Source organism: Alosa pseudoharengus, unplaced genomic scaffold (genome assembly GCF_046254945.1).
Source record: "Alosa pseudoharengus isolate Yale_2024_CS ecotype anadromous, Long Island Sound unplaced genomic scaffold, YU_APseudo_1.1 YU_APseudo_1.1_scf_1, whole genome shotgun sequence".
Taxonomy (NCBI): Eukaryota; Metazoa; Chordata; class Actinopteri; order Clupeiformes; family Clupeidae; genus Alosa; species Alosa pseudoharengus.
This window is the reverse complement of record NW_027468564.1, coordinates 7,119,436-7,138,662: the sequence shown is the minus strand read 5'-3', so window position 1 is coordinate 7,138,662 and position 19,227 is coordinate 7,119,436. Positions and strand designations below refer to the sequence as shown.

Here is a 19,227-nt window from a genome sequence, read left to right as displayed (position 1 = left end):
ACACCCAGTCATAGTTAGATAAATTAGTACATAACCCAGTCCAACACATCCTACTGTTAGCCTAATTCAATTGAGGTGGGTGGGGCCAATTAGCATATGCTAAAGTTTCTTTTAAAGCTTATAGTGATTGTTTGAAAAGGTCCATTTTGTTTTATTGTAGTTTAACATTTTGCATCCCATAAAATGATTATGCCTGTCAATGAAGCTAATTTAAATATGTAATACCTTATGAGTTTAGCTCCCTCCTGACACATTAGGGCTCTTGCTAGTCAGTGAACCAGCACTTTTAGGACACTTGCTAGTCCGTTCAGCGCCCAGTCCTTGGGTGTGCTTTGTGGTGGAAACACCAAAAGCTCAAGACAGGTAAAGTTGAGTATCGTCCGCATAGCAGTGATAATCAAATTCATGGGAGCAAATGGTCTCACCCAAGGAAGTGTGTATATAGAAAAAAGTAGGGGCCCTAATACTGATCCGTGAGGCACACCTGTGGTGAGGTCATGTGCTCTTTAAGGTAGGATTTAAACCAGTCAAGGGCTTTCCTAGACATCCCAGTTCAGATAGTGTAGAAAGGAGAATGTCATGGTTAACAGTATCGAAGGCTGCAGATAAGTCTAGTAGAATGAATACTAATGACTTAGCAACTTATATGAGGACTACTCTCAATGCTTCGGTCACAGACAGAAAAGCAGTTTCAGTAGAATGACTCTTGAAAACAGACTGCATAGGGTCTAGCAGGTTGTTCTGATATAGTAAGTCCAAGACTTGCTTGAAGACCACTTTCTCAAAAAACTTTGACAAGAAAGGAAGAAGGGAGATAGGTCTGTAAAAACAGGAATGGTTTTAGAGGTGGTGGCAAATGATACATTTTCCATCTTTATCCTCCTTTTTTTCACTAGTGTCACTACTGGTAGCACCTGGAGCCTACAAACGTTGCACAGGTAGTCTAACTCCTCCAGAAAGGCACACCAATACATTCCATTGCCAGAAGGATTGCTGTGTCTCCCAGCACAGTCTCAAGAGCATGTAGGAGATTCCAGGAGACAGTTGCTCTAGAAGAGCTGGGCAGGATGGTAGAGGGTCCTTAACCCAGCAGCAGGACCAGTATCTGCTCCTTTGTGCAACAACAAACAGTAAGAGCCCTGGCAGAGCCCTACAAAATGACCTCTCCAGGCCGCTGGTGTGACTGTCTCTGACCACACTGTCAGACTTCATGAAGGTGGCCTGAGGGCCCGATGGCCTCTGGAAGGACCTATGCTCACTGCCCAGCACCGTGCAGCTCAATTGGCATTTGCCATAGAATACAAAATGGGCAGGTTCGCCATTGACGCCCTGTGCTTTTCACAAATGAGACCAGCTTCACCCTGAGCGCGTGACATCATTCAGCATGACCAGTGATGGGCAAGACAACTGCACCCTCACTGCTCTTAGGCATCAGGATGAAAACTTCAGACCCATTGTCTGACCCTGTATTGGTGCAGTGGGCCCTGGGTTCCTCCTGGTGCACAACAATGGCTGGACACATGTAGCGAGAATGTGGAGGCAGTTCCTGGAGGATGAAGGCATTGATACCATTGACTGTCCCCCCACACTCTCCTGATTTAAATCCGATTGAACACCTCTGGGACATTATATTTTGGTCCATACAACACTGCCAGGTTGTACCACCGACTGTCAAGGAGCTCAGTGATGGCCATGTCCACATCTGGGAGCAGATCCCCCAGGACACCATCCGCCGTTTCATTAGGAGCATGCCCCGATGCCATCAAGCAAGGGCCATACGAACTACTGAGCAAAATGGACTAGCTTGCTGAGTCATTTTTTCCACTTAGACTTTCGGGGGGTCTTTGAATTCAGTCCTCTGTGGATTGAACGAAGTGGCATCCTTTTGTTCCTAACATATTACCCAGTCCATATCAGTTTGAATCCTACCTCACAGGATGCTCGTTTAACGCATCATGGCTTGGACAGCTGTCCACACCTCACCATCCCACCACAGGGGTCCCCCAGGGCTCAGTACTAGGCCCCCTTCTCTTTGCTATCCACACCACTTCTTTGGGACAGATTATCCATTCACACAGCTTCTCATACCACTGCTATGCAGATGACACACAGCTTTATCTGTTCTTTCCACCTGATGACCCCTTGGTCTCGGCACGGACCTCGGATTGCCTCCCAGACATATCTACATGGATGAAGGCACACCACCTCCAGCTAAACCTCTAAAAAACCAAACTGCTGGTCCTCCCAGCTAAACCTACTGCTCCCACCTACTCGAATGCCCTCATACAGGCATATGCTACCCCCTGACCGTTGCGCTCTTCAGACAAACATCGTCTAGCTCTGCCACCGGTACGCTCAGGTCAATCCAAACTTTTCATCTGTTGTTCCTCGTTGGTAGAACGCACTACCAGTTCCTACTAGAGCAGAGATATCCCTCTCCGTCTTCCAAAAACTCCTGAAGACCCAGCTCTTCAGAGAATATCTCCTCGTAGCACTACTTACAACTAGCTAATTCTAGCACTTACCACCTGACTTGACTGTATAAAAACAGCACTCACTGGTGCACTTTTCCCTATTGTACTCTACCTTTTTGAATTGTTTTAAATTGTTCTAGAATTGTTGAGAGAATTGTATTAAAAGTGTTAAACTGTTTCCCAGGTTGTAAGTCGCTTTGGCTAAAAATGCGTCAGCCAAATGTAATATAATGTAGATATCCAGCATGATGTTTTTTCCCCATTGAGATCTAATGTTATTTATTTTTTAAAGTGTATAATTTTTTTGAGCAGTGTATAGTAAGAGTTAAGGAAAGAGAAGAAGGTAGAATAATAATTTATTGATGATGGAGGTAGTTACTTTAATTAACCAAGATATAGAATAATTTGCTTATTTTCTTACACATAGTGGCCATATTGGAATCTTACCAGATTATACTTGATGCCTCGTGTATTATTGAGGTTGTCATGTTATAAACTGACTGTTCAAACTTAGAAATAGTTTTTGAATGATATTTCTATCATGAATAACAATAGAGATAGTCTATATTTTCACATTTGGTATCCGCCATATTGGATTTCAAAATGGCCAACATCAAGTTTTTTTGGAAATCATGTCAATAGCTTCCTTGACCCTAAAAATTGAGTGTTAGAACTTAAAAGACTTTTTTATCTGGTTTAATTTTGAAGTTGTATCAACAATTCTATTAAGAATGGTAGCCATATTTTAATTCAACATGGCGGCCACTAGGGGGCGCTATGTGTTGGGGTCCATTTCAATTTTTGATCACTAGGGGTAGTAGTATAACTGTGCCAAGTTTCATGCTTTCTGCAAAAACTGAACGATTCCGGTGCTTAGCCGCTGTACTATATGACATGGAGACACATGTATAAAAACTCATATCTAGCTTTGTTGGGTGACAAACTTAAATGGGAGGCGAGTGTGATTCACTGATATTAATATTAGCTGTGCTAGATAGACTAGCATTCATGATAGGACACTGGGCCATGTCATGTAAGGATGGTGCGTATATAGATGGTGCTGCCAAAAAACGGAAACATAGCCTAAATTGCAGAGCCACTTCAACTTTATTATTATATGGTGAATAAATGTTATACAACTGTGCACAGCCCACTGATCTATAGCACAGCCCCATGCTTCTCTGACGTGATGAAGCTAGCACGTTATTAGCAGCGGTTAGCTAACTATGTTAACGTTAGTTATCTACAATTCTCCTCCAAGTGACAATCATTTTATATAATGCTGGCAATGCTGAAAACAATTAACATCCTTATTTATCTTACTTACATAGAGTTGACTGTGTGGCTTAATCCACAGATGTGATAGAGCACTGTTGTCGTTATGGTTTGCTAAGGAGTAATGCTAACCCTTTGCTTTAAAATAGTGGAGATCTGGGATGAGAGAATTTAATCTAATTTAACATAATTACAGAAAACTTAATCAAGATTAAAAGGCATTTTTCTGTGTATCGTTGTTGTGTTAATCCCACATATGTAATTTGAATACATTTCTATGGAGCCATAAGGTGCAGTTGACAGGCCATGTCTGCCTGCACGGTGCTACTGGACTTGCATTGGCTCATCTTTTCCTGGATCCCAGGATAAATGTTATTCTGTGCATTGTCCCTGCTTCAAATAAATAGATTTCCATTCCATTCCATTCCATCTGCGTTCGATGGGCGGGATTTTGCGAACGGTCAATTACATCCCCAACTCATCTAAAATGTGGTTTCTGGAAATACTTTGGGTTGTACACCGTATATGGTAAAGTAACCGTTAAAGAGAATGTCTGCGCACTCTGCAAAAAAACAGTTTACTTACGCATCCACAACATCCAATTTTCGCGCTCACCTGTCGAGTTACCATCGAAATGAGGCAGCGGAGTCAGAGGCACTGACGGCCGGAGCATCGCCAGGCGTCCATGTATGATTGATTACACACTTTCCGTAAATCCTCAAATTATGTCCGGGGTCTGCTATTTACTTAGGCTTAGGCTGGTATTTGTTTGGGGCGAGGCAGACCTTTATTTCTTACATTGTGTGTTTTATTGTGAGACGTGTGTTTCGTTTGGAGCGACATACCAGGCTATCAAAAGCAGACGATTTTCAGTTTGGTTTGGGATTTAATTTACTTTAGATATATAATAAAACAGTCCTAAATGTTGAGACTGATGGGCACTTAAATATAGGGGGTATTTGATGGCTCACTGTGAGGTTTCATGTAGTTGAAAAAGTGTCGGAATTTCCAGCTGTAGCCTATTGCGAGACAAGGCAGTTGCTTTCACTCATTCATTGAATGTGCGCTGTGCTGTAATGGAAACCTTATTGTGTAGCCTAAGTTGAGTTATTTTTTAATCATGTATGGTGTACTGTTATTAAATTCGTAGGCTGGAATGCCTCGCGGCAACAATTGTGTTTAAATGTAGTAGCATACTGCTTCAGCCTCTGGCTAGCTCAAAAGGGGGCTGCTAGTGATGGGTAGAGAGCAACGTGCTGGAGACAATTAAGGGCTTTATGCCACTGTTGTGCAATTTATTGTCTTTCATCATATTTAGGCTATTTTTGTTCGGGACAAACAACAACGAAACAAGAACAATACAATTCTCTTTATTTGTCATGCATAACCATAATATACATGTCTTCTCATAAGCTCCTCAATTACGCACTGAATAACGTTTGGCTGTAGCCGTCGGATAGGTACCCACCCACCAACATGTACGTGCATGAGAGTTCGTGCCCAACACGGATTTTCGTGCATGGACCTGGTTCCAAATGCTCCATGCAGCGCTATATTTGAAAATGGCGTATGCTAACATGCCGAAGCTAATCTCCACGCTCTTGACCCCCTGGTTGAGCCATTACCAAACATATATGATAATACAATAGCATGAGTTTATATATCTTATCAGGGGGTCGCCAGCCGATTTTGCCGGGGCTTCAGCATCACAGTATGCAAAACATCACAAAACTAACTAAACTAACATGCGCATATTTTTGTATTGCACCATCATGGATTTTTATGCAACGTCACGAAAACATGCGTGTGCAAGAGGCAGAAAGCACCATAGAACAGCAGAGCAGTGCTCTCCATGAAAAGTATAAAATTATTTTTTGTGCTGAAAACTGCACCAATTCGAAATCATGATGGTTAGAGAATGTTCAATATCCCTAACGGAATGCATGTCTTCACCAAAAATGACAAAATGATATATCATTGAGATAGCAGTGGTATACAAAAAATGTGATTGTAGCTTACAGCAGCCGACTATTAGATTAAGTTTATAACGTTGTGGACGCCACCAAGCGTCTTCTGCCCCATATCTGCGCGTGCATCCAGTTTTGTTGATAAACGGTAAAAAATTGTTGGCAATACTAGTTTTCATACATGAGGTTACACTAAACAACGTCACAAACTGCTGCTGCGCTTATCCTCGAAGTGATTTCCCCGATGTATATGCTGTAGGCCTATTCTAGCCTACTGTCAGTGACTGATGCGAGAAGCGGGTTCTGTGTTGCATGCATTTTTCTGACACTTGGCTGCAAGCTCCCCTCCACCACCCCTTCTTTCACAAGCAGTGCAGCTTTCTGAAGCGGTACTTTTTGAAGCTAATGTAACAAATACCACCAATATTGTTGTGTGGCAATAAATGTATCCAGAGTTTGCGCAAGTAGCCTAAATATATAAATACATTAAGGACATAAAATCCTTAACGTGAAAAAGCTTAACGTAGCCTAATGTCCCAAAACGGCAACAAGTCGTTTTTTATGCGCTCATAAAGAAAGTTTCACGTGTCCCAAAAACAGCTATCAATTAATCACCAAACGTTTTATAAACAAGTGTTGCCAGGAGCTGAGCAACACCTGGCAAATTTTTTTATAAAAATAGACCTAGGCCTAATAATGGTTGGAATGGAAAGATGCAAATGATGTTTTTAAAACAAATGCTTCCGTTACGCCGCAGAAGTTTCAAAGTAGTCTACACCCAGCCTAAGCCTAGGCTACTTCAGAACACCTAATCGACTGTCTGTAGTAGGCTACAATTTCAATTCAATAAAAAGATTTCTAAAGGAAAAACGTTGCATCATTACTCCAGCTGGATTCAAACTCAGGACTGCCTGAAAGTTGCAGACCTGTTCTGGAAATACGTGCATTAACCCATTAACCGTCAGACAATGCTAGCTGCTTCGAGTAGGCCTATTGGGTAGGACTGTAGCCTACACTGGTTGCTGTGGCACAGCCTTGAGTGACCGAATTCCTTTTCCTTTGTCATATGAATGCTGTCATTTTGTTAACATAACTGTTAAGGAGATGCTGTAGGCCAGGGGTCTCAAACACCCGGCCCGCGGGCCAAATCCGGCCCGCGTCCTGCCCAATTCCGGCCCGCGACGTATGACAAAATAATTATGTAATCCGGCCCTTGAGGCTATTAATTGCGACAAACAACGATACTGATTAAAATAGACGATAGATCCAGGTACGGTGACAAATCTCATTTGCAGGCCTACTCTGCTCCACTATGTGCAAGACATCCAGAGCTTGATTCAAACCCAAAATCGATGCGCAAAGTTTTCAGGAAATACTACACGCGAGAAACACAAAGACGTGCATATGTAATGACGCGGAAGCGATGCAGGCCATAGTGTTGCAGAAATTGAAGCAGAAATTAAGCAGAAATAGGCCTACACCAAATGTTGAAAAACGTTCACGTGTGATGAAGTCTTAGGTAAGCTATGTTATTCACCTATTCTAATTCTGAAGGAGAATATCCTTTTGGAGATTATGATCGATCGTCTATGACAGTGATAGTCACGGTGCGTCTGTGAATGGAGGTGCGTGTATACAACGGTGTCCACTAAGCATACCATGCTTGTTTTGACCCTCTGCCCAACATAGCTTGGAGGTTGCAGTGGTAATCGTGATGAGTGTCCGTAATGGATGTGGTACAGACAGCAGGGCTAGTAGAAATAGGGCTCTAAAGAACTACAAAGTCACCCGCAATATGATGCAAACTTCTGGGTACTGCAGATTACCCGCGATAGGAACTGTTTAACCAGAATACTTTATTGTAGGCCTATATTGTAGTAATCTATTACTAAACCACAACATCTTAGGTGTTGGTATACATCTTAGGTGTTTTCCTGTTAATTTGTTATGTGGGTAATATGAAAAAAGGAAAGTAAACCTGTCCAGTATTTACTGAAAGGTGCATAATTTGAGGTGCTTGCCATCCAGTGACAAATTAGATGGGTAAATTTACCCCCTTCATAAACTTGTGTTTTACTCAAAGATTTTTACATTTACAGTAGGACTTTATCTGTGACCACTTTCAAGCCATGGCCTTTTGAAATTTTGATATAAAAATCCAATGGTGTTGCTTTCTTAACCCTGATGCCTAGTTTGCCAGGTTTAAAAAAGAGAGGAAATATTTTTATTTGGTGTGAAACACACACACATTCCTGTTTTCATGTTTTTCATTTATTTTATAATTTGTATTAATATTTATTTTATCATTATTTTATTCATAAGCTAAGGTTGCTAGCACAGGTGTCTAAAACTAGATAAAAACACTTGCACTTTCTGTTTGCAGTTTTGTGTGGTATTTGAAAAAAAGAACATTGCATTTTCAGAAATAGCCGGCCCTCCAATCAGATGACGTTGGCAGAATTGGCCCCCAGCTCATTTGAGTTTGAGACCCCTGCTGTAGGCAAAGGCTATATTTCAACCTTGGGTGGGATGTGGGATGGGCCCCTCCCGGGGCGCGAAGATCTACGCCAGATCAAGATGGAGAAGAAGGCCAAAGACCAGACCAGCAAGATGGCGGCGGACCACAGCAACTGTTCCAGTGGTCCTTTTAAGGACTAACCAGCTCGCTGAGCTCGCCACTGCGGAGGATGGAAGACCTTCCGGCCCGGCGCGGGACCTGTGCAGGCGACCAGCGGGACCAGCCCTGCACAGCCGACGAGAGCTGCCAGCGCTGGAGGAAGCGGCCCCGGCTGATGTCGCAGAAGTGTCCGCGGCTGGCAAGAAGTTCCCAGTTCGACGCCGATGTCGATGCTGCCGTCATCCGAGGATCTCATCCATAGAGAGCGCGAACTCTCTGACGACCTTGGAACACCGCCAGCTACGGAAGAACTTCCAGAGCGTCAGCTGCCGGTCGAGAGTGTGATGGAGTCATAGCTGCTAGCAGCTAGTTCGGGAGCTTTCGGTGCTCCAGTTAGTGACCAAGAGGGTAACGTCGACCTGTAGAGCCTTGGGAGCTATCGTTTTGTGGACTGTTGAGATTTGAAGTGCGCACGTTCTGGTTGACGCAAGTCTGCGCAATGTTTTTCATGTTTTGTGTGTGAGTTCCTGTGTGTCCCGAGCCTGCTGAGAGGGTCGGGGTCTCCATTTCCCGCCACAGTGGAGCATCGTTGTGCTCGAGAGACAGCCGACAAAAGTTCTACAAGAGGGCAGCGCGAGGAGGGACCTCGACGTGGACAGCTGACCGCCTGGAGATCGGCACACTGTGGACAGGTGGCAACGGCCACGAGCTGTCACAGTAGCCAGAAGGGGCTACCGAACGTCCAGGGGTTCCAGCGTATCCGGGGGTTCGGCTTGCAGTGGGACTGTTTGCTGCTGTTTGAGGTAGCGCAGCTGCACGGTGGGAAACTGAGGGCCCAAGCGACACCACGACCCACGTCTGGCCGGTTCTGGTGCTTGTTCGGGGGAGAACTGACGTGACAGAGGCAGCCGAGAGCCCTTCCAGTCGGGGGGGGGTTATCGTGCAGCCGGAGGCTTTCCGGTAACTTGGACTAAGCACTGGGACTGACACCGACGCAGCTGCGAGCAGTGAGCTGAGCTGTCATTGCCGGGGACGACAATGGCTCGGGAGGGGGTTATGTAGCGTCAGTGGATGTTCATGTCTAATGTTGAATGAGTGTCTCCCAGAATGCAGTGCGAGTGAATGCTAGAATGTGTAATGTCGGTTATAATAGTTGTAGTTACATTTACCATGTTGTGTATTTGTTAGCGTGTTAGTCTCTTTAGTTGTACCTCATGTGCTTATCCTCGTGTTGATGTGTGTGGTGAACCCTTATTGTGTGTTACATGTGCGGCTGAGACTACCCCTGTGTTGCCCTATGTAGTTGTCTGTGTGCGTCTGAGTCATCCTGTCCAATAAATGGCCGTCCTGGCCAAAGGTGAATCTTGTCTGAGGGTGAGATCGCTACAATATTTATGTTCTGTTAGCAAGTGAACTTCTCATGACTGCCGACAAAGTAGCCTACTGCCAGCTGACGAAACTCTCATTTTAAAACATTACTGAGAGACAGGCACTGTACAATCAAGAAATCTTGCCACTGAATCCAAAACTATGTTTGACATTATATACAAAGCTTATTGGCTACAGTGGACTAGCATGTTGCAGGGGCTGCTAAAAACACAGAGAAACAACACACTGAAAACTCGGCCAATCACAGCCCTTGCTGTCGAACGCTACATACGGTTCGACTGCGGAACGCCACAGCGGACTTATGCTGCCCCCAAGCGGCTGCAGTTGTACTTTTTCACCCAGCTGCGTGAATCACGTTGTTTGTGAATGAAGTGTCCATTCTTAACTACACTGTAGCATTTGCTTATATACAAATGAATGGTTTATTCTTATGGACCAAATAAATCTAAATTGTGTCTAACTTCATTATTAGTTTTTATGCATACTTTTATGTTGTTGGTGAGAAAGAGAATGTGAATTCTGTCAACATTCTAAATCCCGTTTCCTGCATTTTTTTTTACACTGATCACTAAATTTATCATAACTTTTTAAAGGTTAATGATATTCCAATTCAGTTTTTTTGTTAAATAGCCCACAACTTGCTGAACATGTCATACACTCTATATTTTTCTCTATCTTGTAGTTAAATTTTAACGAATTTCGGTATACATTTGGAGAGGATTTTCAAAGACTGTTCATTACTATATCAACATTACCATATGTATTTTACATCATTTGTGACCCTGCAAGGCGAAACCAGTCACTTTGGTAAAATTTACAAAATTAAGTTATTGTGCTCACATGAACGGCCATTAACTAAGCTTTCCAACGATATGCATATCGAGGGTAAAAGTATTGGTAAGATACCCTCATCCAAAGTTGGCATGGTTCTCCTGTCACAATACGCCAGAAATAGCCTGGCCTTAATTGCCTTCTTACGTACTTCCGCTCGATTTTCATCTCCCTCCACGACTCCGTCTGGGATTCCGGCCATTGGCCTCGCTCGCAGCGGTGAATTCGACTCTGCGTCAATCAGCGAGCAGGAGGCGGGAGTTGTGAGAGACGACGTTGAGATTCTGCGCTGTGTTTGAATTGTAGTCCTCGAGGAGTTGGCAATGGCATAAGTTAATGAAGCATTTCAGTCCGTGCTGGCTACGCTTCCAAATATTCAGGAACTGAAGTCCGAACAAAAGGAGTGTTTAACACATTTTATTTCGGGCAAAGATGTCGTGGCCCTACTCCCTATGGGATTTGGGAAACGTTTGATTTGTATCGCGCAGTAGCCTCGATATTAAATTACAGCATGTGTGGCAGACCCGGTATGAATGAAGCGACGTGTTTTCAATGATCACATCTAGCTTTGACAATTGTGATATTGTATCGCCGAGGCTATTTGCCCCCGTGTTGGGCTTTCCCCTGTGTTCCCCTGTGTCTTCTGTGTTCCCAGCGTGTGCGTGTGTGTGTGTGTGTGTGCGTGCGGGTGTTTGTGTCTCCCTCTCCCTCCTGTGTCATAGAATGTTTCAATGAGTTCTGATGTGTTTTGATTGGGGGGAGGTGTCCGGGAGGGAATATTTAGGGGTTCAGATAGGTTAGCGATTGTTAAGGGGAGGGAATAGAATAGGGAGTTCTAAGACGTCTAAATTTGTTTATCGTGGATTTTCTCAAAATAGCACTGTGCGCAAAGTGACTGGTTTCGCCTTGCAGGGTCACATTAAATGTAACTGATACTTCTGATTACAATGGTATGTATATCCCATTGATGGTATGTATTATACTCAAGAAATAAGGTTTTGGTAACACTTTATTTTAATGTGTCTCTGTTACAGTGTACCTACCTAATTAGGTACAGTGGTACAACCTGTGTAACAACATGTACTATCAGATACTATCATTGTACTTGCATTATGTATTCGTGGGTACCTACATATAGTTGTTACATTGTAATACTGAGTGCTTTTACAAAACTTTGCCAATTTGCCTAAATTATCATCAGAGGCAAAGAGCTGACCTGAGACCTGCTGGATGGGGTAAATCTGGTCATGATAGATTTGATATACAAAGCATTCTTAGCTCCAGTCAAGGCCTCATTGTCTTCAGTGTACATGTAACAGCTGTGCTGCTACAACCTTGTTACTCTTTGATACAGTGGAATAAACCTATTAAGTGTACCAGTTAATTTCTTACATGTACATATGACATGTATGTTATGTCTTCAATGTCTTGGAACAGGTCTACTGGTCATTTAACCATCCAAATGATTTCTTTATTGATCTTGAATCTTCATTATTGATGAGATGCTGGAAAATATTGGCCAGAGTGGTTGAAGAACGAATTCTGAAAGAGATCCCTCTGTGGCTATCGGGTTGGAGGTAGACGAGAGCATAGATGTGTTTCTGATAAAAGGCAACTGGATCTGCACATTCGGTATCAGTCAACTGAGAGGACAATAATAAACAACTGACTGGAGTAAACCATATGTCTTTTTTATGTCTTTTTATTTTTCAGATATATGGATGTGAAGGCTGTTACCATTGTGGCAGCAATAAATGAAGTGCTGCAAAAAAAAGAACGTGCCAACTCATAAGCTCTATGGGCTAGGAATGGATGGAGCTGCTGTAATGACTGGTAAGAGTTAACAAAAAGTAATTTTAGTTGCATGAATTTGTTTTAGTTGGCTTGGATATACTATCACACTTAACCCTAGGATATTCCAGAGACAGTCAACTTCCTGGCCATCAAAGAGCAGGTCATTTTAACCTGCATCTCATAATTGTAAAGCAGTACAACTAAATTGTAGGCTGTTCAATCATTGCACATTACAAAACTGCTGAGTATGCAACTGCCTTTATCAGGTTCCAGTAACTATGGCATGCCTGCAGAACCATCTTGTCCTGGTGACTGCCTCAGCCGCTCAAAACACACACACACACACACACACACACACACACACACACACACACACACACACACACACACACACACACACAGAGCCACACACCACAACACAAACATACACACAGGCACACACACACAGACACACACAGACACACACACTGCTATTACCCATACACACATGCAAGCATACCATACTTAAAACATGTAAGTGTGAATGATCACAAATACTAAATAAACAAAAAAACTTACATCTCAGCAAACGTGGTCGTGCTCTGCTTACAGAAGCATGGTAGGTTCTGTAAGAAAAACAAAATGTCACACACATGTTCCATTTGACAGATGTCAACCACTGCTGTTTTTTTCTGTTTGTGCTTTATTATCTGTGAGAAAGTGAACCTCACTTCTCACTGTTATGTACTTCCCCATTGACTATGAACTGCATTACCCGCGAGAGCGGGAGAGTTTTTGGGCATTTGCACATGCACGCACATACAACCGCACGCTCCCTTATAAACATTATGATTGCTTAAACTAATGGTGTTATTTTGTGAAGGTGTATGGCCGGCTTATAAACACAGGGGTGTTGTGTTTAACCCTTTACCTGCCAAAGTCGCAAAATTGCGACAAACAACGTCACTGATTAAAACAGACGATAGATCCATGTACGGTGACAAATCTCATTTGTACTCTCCACCACTAGTTGGCAGACACCCAGAGCTTCGATTCAAGCTCAACTTTTTTTTCTAAATGTTCAGGAAGCATGGGAGAAACACGTGAGAAACACATGAAGAAGGCGTGCATTTCCTCCATAACGCGGAAGCGATGCGGGCCATAGTTTTGCACAAATTGAAGCAGAAATACACCAAATGTTGAAAAAAAAAATCAGTCTCGGGTATTTTATTCATCTATTCTGATTCTAAAGGATAAAATCTGCATTTTGGAGGATATGATCGATCGTCTATTGGCAGTGATAGTCACGGAGCATCTGTGAATGGAGGTGCGTCATTTGCGTCTTTCCGACAGTGTTCACTAAGCATACAATGCATATTTCGACCCTCTGCCCAACATAGCTGTAGGTGCCAGTGGTAATAGTGATGATAGTGTCCGTAATGGACGTGGTATTACACGCGATTACACATGAGAAACACATAAGAAGACGTGCATTTTCTCCATAACACGGAAGCAATGCAGGCCATAGTTTTGCACAAATTGAAGCAGAAATACACCAAATGTTGAAGAAAAAGTTAACATGTGATGAAGTCTTGTGTCTGTTTACCTAGTCTGATTCTGAAGGAGAATATCTGCCTTTTGGAGAATATGAGCGATCGTCTAGTCACGTTGCGTCTTTCCGACAGTGTTCACTAAGCATACCACACTTATGTCGACCCTCTGCCCAACGTAGCTGAAGGTGCCAGTGGTAAAGTGATGATAGTGTCAGTAATGGACGTAGTAAAGACAGCAGGGGTAGTAAAAATAGGGCTCTGAAGAACTACAAAGTCACCCGCGATAGGAACTGATTTGACCAGGCTACTTTATTGTATAGTAGAATAAGGTTTGTGGTTTTAGTAATAGTTTACTATTGTTGGTTTACATGTGACTGCTTTCCTGTTCAGGTGTTATGTGGTTGAAATGACAAAAAAGTAAGCAAAACTGCTCAAATATATGTTCAACATCCAGTATTTACTGAAATGTGCATAATTCGAGGTGGTTGTCATCCAGTGACGTCATAATATGCAAATTAGATGTGTAAATTTACCCCCTTCATGAACTTTTGTTCATACTCAATGATTTTCACATTTACAGTAGGACTTTATCTCTGACCACTTTCAAGCCATGGCCTTTTGAAATTTTGATCGAATGATGTTTTTTTTAAAACCTGGCGCCTAAAGGGTTTTAAAGGGAAGGCCGGCGCGGGGCTAAGTGCCATTAACACATTCGCGTTCATTTTGTTTGTAACGCGGTTAGTCCGCGATTTCATTCACAACACTCAAAACTCATTTGTCACTGCTTATAACTTTATACTTTACCACCTCCATGACATGTAGTGCGGTACCAACTATTTCATGTCCCATTTACTCTCTGTTTCTGTCTAAAATCCTGGTTAACTCATACATACTATTACTCACACATTTCCTGGTTCGCGGTCCAGGTCGACTGTTCCTATGCGGATGCGCGCGGCGCTGTAGGGGCAGTATTTCTCCCCGTCCCAGGGCAGAGGGGGCAGAGGATTGTACACAGGGGTGTTTGGTTTGTAGTAATGTTTCGTATGTATATGTGTGGTGTGAATACAGTAGGTGGTGTAAATGTTGTATAACACGGTTTTTATATAATAAGAATAGTTTGTTTTCATGTAATGTTTATTTTGTATTTAATTAATAGCTTATTTATGGCCTTAGGTTAAAAATAATACCCTGATTGTTGGTATGGTCCAATTAGTCCTGAAGGGGCCAATTTAGCCTAATACTTTGGCCTATTAAAGAGGGCCTCATTCTGCATTAGGGAGGAAGGGTGAGTACTAGCTTGATGTGAGGCTATGTGCAAAGTGTTTTGATTGCTGTGAAGATCGTTTGGAGCTAAAAGCATTGTGCTATTTTGATTTATTTGTATTATTTTGCTTTCTTGAAATTCTGAGTTAAGTATAAATAAACTTTATGATATTTTTTGGACACAAAAGAGCTCTGGTTTCTGTGTTTTCCACCTCCACCACCTAAAGCCAGTGAGCCTACACTAGGGATGGGCGATAAAATGATAGCCATATGTATTGCAATAGACATGTAATCTATATCAATAAAAAATACGTTCGATAGAACATTCGATAATTAAAAGCAACACACACCTCCCGCCTTACGTTGTCCATAAATAAATAGGATAAATATATCTTGCATTGTAGTAGCCTATGTGCAACTCTACCAGAGTAGGGATAGAAGTAGGCCTACCTCAACACAGACTCTCAATGCCCTGTGCACTCTCTCTCACTCTCTCTCTCTCTCTCTCCCTCTCAACAGGCGCATCCCTCCTCAGCATGTAATCCAAACATTCACAATCGTGCAAGACGACTGGCTAAATTGCTATTAAATCCGGTTACCATCATTAGCACACTGCACAAATTTGTTCAAAACTGATGCATTCAAATTGACTGCTAAGTTCTAATCATCTCAATCCCGATGAAAATGGAAAAGTATTTTCCTAGACTCAAACTGGCCTGTCCCAAGGAGAAAAAGTAGCCTATTCATTTGAAACTTTAACACACATGGGGAAACTGAACAGTCTAACCAGTAGACTATGATAAACTAGCAAATTAAGCTACTTTGTTTACAATATTTCCAGGCTTCAACCAGTGCTGCTTTTCATTCAGACATATGTGCACATTTATTTATTTGAGTGTTTTTCATGATTGTGTTGCTATTTGTTTTCCCTGTTTGCTTTGATTGATAACTGAGGTGATTAAAATCAGAGGAAGATTAAGTTTAAAATAAAAGTCTTTAAATGTAACTTTTTTTTTCTTCTGGTCCTTATCTGAAATAGATTAAAAAAAATCAATAATTATCGATATCGACTGATATGAAATACTTATATGGTGATACAGTTTTCAGCCATATCGCCCAGCCCTAGCCTACACATCCCAATACTTGGGGTGACGTTCTGGTGCCTCACATTATCCCACAGAAAATAGTGTGCTGGCGTACATATGTTGCAATAGCGGTGGTAGCTGAGAGTAGAAGCCATCAGGCTGGTGTACTTACAAACTTTCCAATGCCTCGTTTTATGAGTAAAGAACACAGTTGCACTACTGTAGAAGTTTCGTACCATTCTGTGAATTATTAGTGGGGTAATTTACAAGATACTAAGTTGGTTACATTAGCGCCTGCAGACAATCATTAGTTTCTGACAGCGCTACTCGACCAGAGCTCGACCAAGGGAAAACAGGTTCTGGGAGGGTGTTTGGTTTGGGGTCATGGTGCAAAGGACCCTAGAGTGAAATTACTCCGAACCATCGCTTTAATGCATAATCAGGGAACACCTTCACAGACCACCTGTAGGTCACAGACCACATGGACAGTTTAGAGCTAAATCAGTATGTTACAGGGCCCACCCACAACCTTGGCAACACCCTCGATCTAGTCATTTCTAGAGGGATAGAAGTCACAGACTTATCAGTAAATGATATAAATATGTCTGATCATTATTGTGTATCTTTTAATATAGTACTACATACTTAACAAATTCAATCAATTCGAAATTGCAATCAAATCGCGACTATTGGACATTAGAGCAGAACAGCAGTTCATAGCTTTTATAGACTCCATAAATGTAGATATTTTACATCATCCCATTGATCAAATGGTAGAGGCTCTCAATCGCGAACTAGGCGCTCTGCTTGACAGAGTGGCACCCTTAAAGACTAAAAAAAGGCTCTGTAGCAAACTGACACCTTGGATGAACGAAAATATCCATGATCTAAAAAAGATCATGTGGAAAAGCTGAGAGAACATGGAGAAAAACTAAGTTACAGGTTCACCGTGCCATTCTAAAAGAAAAAATAGCAAATTATAATAGAGCTATTCGGAATGAGAGAAGGAACCACTTCTCTAAGGTAATTGCTGAAAACAGTGGAAACTCTAGGGTGTTGTTCTCCACCATTGATAGGCTATTGCATCAAACACCTTTTGATACACTCAGTCAGGCATCCTCTCTAAGATGCGAAGAATTTGCAGACTTCTTCAAAAACAAAGTCATTTCTATAAGGGAGGCTATAACACAAGTAATATGTTTGATAGTACACCCAAAAACAGCCCCCCAAAATTAAGGTTCTTTAGCACTATTACTCAATCTGAGCTTAGTAAAATTATAACTCAAACCGGCTCCTCAACATGTGTTTTGGATCCAATCCCTACTAGATTCCTCAAAAATGTATATGATAGCTTAGCTCCCTTTATTCTCTAATAAATACCTCATTAGAAACAGGTATATTTCCAACTGCTTTTAAAACCGCTGTTGTGAAACCTTTACTTAAAAAGTTGAATCTTTACCATACTAATCTGAGCAACTACAGGCCTATATCAAACCTACCGTTCCTGAGCAAAGTACTTGAAAAAGTAGTTTGTAATCAGTTAAATACCTTCCTCAACGAAAACAGTATCCTTGAAAAATTCCAATCAGGTTTTAGATCAAATCACAGCACAGAAACGGCTCTAGTAAAAATAGTCAATGATCTTAGACTGGCTACTGACTCAAACAAAGTCTCAATCCTTATTCTTCTGGATTTGAGTGCGGCATTTGACACCATTGATCATAGCATCCTAATTCACCGCCTTGCGAAGTGGGTGGGTCTCTCTGATAATGCTCTAAACTGGTTTCAAACCTACATTACTGGCAGAGATTTATATATCAGTCTAGGAGATTATGTGTCTAAAAAACATGACTTGCCTTTTGGTGTGGCCCAGGGGAGCTGCCTTGGTCCCCTGCTATTTTCCCTATATATGCTTCCGTTGGGAAACATCATACGTCAGCACAATGTAAACAGCTACGCAGATGATACCCAATTGTATATTTCTGTGGAGCCAACTAACCCAGATGGCCTTTGCTACCTCACTGCATGCCTAACCTCCATTAATCAGTCGATGAGCAACATTTTTTTGAAACTAAATGACAAAACAGAGGTACTTTTGGTCGGACCAAAACCAAAGAGAGTTGTTCTTAGTAATCTGGGGAACTTGGCGCACCAGGTCAAACCAAAAGTAACAAGCCTCGGTGTCATCTCAGATGCAGAGTTAAGTTTTAAGCCCCATATCAGTAAAGTTACTCAGACAGCCTATTTCCACCTGAGAAACATTGCCAAAGTGCGGCGCTTTTTAACTCAACAAGATGCAGAAAAACTAATTAATGCCTTTATCACTAGCAGGTTAGACTCCTGCAATGCACTTTTCACTGGTCTTCCCAAAAATCATCTAAAGAAATTGGCACTCATACAGAACTCTGCGGCTAGACTTTTAACTAAGACCTAGAAAAGAGAACACATCACCCCTGTGTTGGCTGAACTGCACTGGCTCCCTGTTTCCTATAGAATTGATTTTAAGGTTATGTTAATTACTTACAAAGCTCCTTCATATATCTCTGAGCTTTTAATATCTTATCAACCACAAAGGAAACTTAGATCATCCAATTCTAATCTTTTAATTGTACCCAAAGTGCTCCACAAGCAAAGTGGAGAAGCTGCTTTTATCCATTATGCCCCAAAACTATGGAACACCCTGCCTCTGTACATCAAGCAGGCGAGTTCAGTAAATATTTTTAAAAAAGATCTGAAAACATACCTGTATAGGAAAGCTTTTCGTTAACTCATCTTATCCTGTAGACTACTTTTTCAGATTATTCTACATCTGCTGCCACTGGAGGGTGCAGCCAGCCAGAAGCAGATGGGCTCCCCCTATTAAGTCAGGTTCTGCTCAAGGTTTCTTCCTGGAATATGGGAGTTTTTCCTTGCCACAGTTGCCATATGGCGTGCTTGTGGGGGGTAAAGGGTGCCAGTCTTATGACATGTTATTTTCTATATTTCTGACATGTTGCTGAT

General features: G+C 42.1%; 1 protein-coding gene across 1 annotated transcript in view; it reads right to left on the bottom strand.

Annotated features, from left to right (window-relative positions):
* Nucleotides 1–17,124: 17,124 nt before the first annotated feature.
* The window catches only part of LOC143116710 (NACHT, LRR and PYD domains-containing protein 12-like), an 85,160-nt gene continuing 83,057 nt past the window's right edge, over nt 17,125–19,227 (bottom strand). Inside the window, exon 12 of the mRNA XM_076278002.1 lies at nt 17,125–17,137. Coding sequence (XP_076134117.1) covers nt 17,125–17,137 — 13 coding nt within the window. The remainder of the gene's footprint in view (nt 17,138–19,227) is intronic.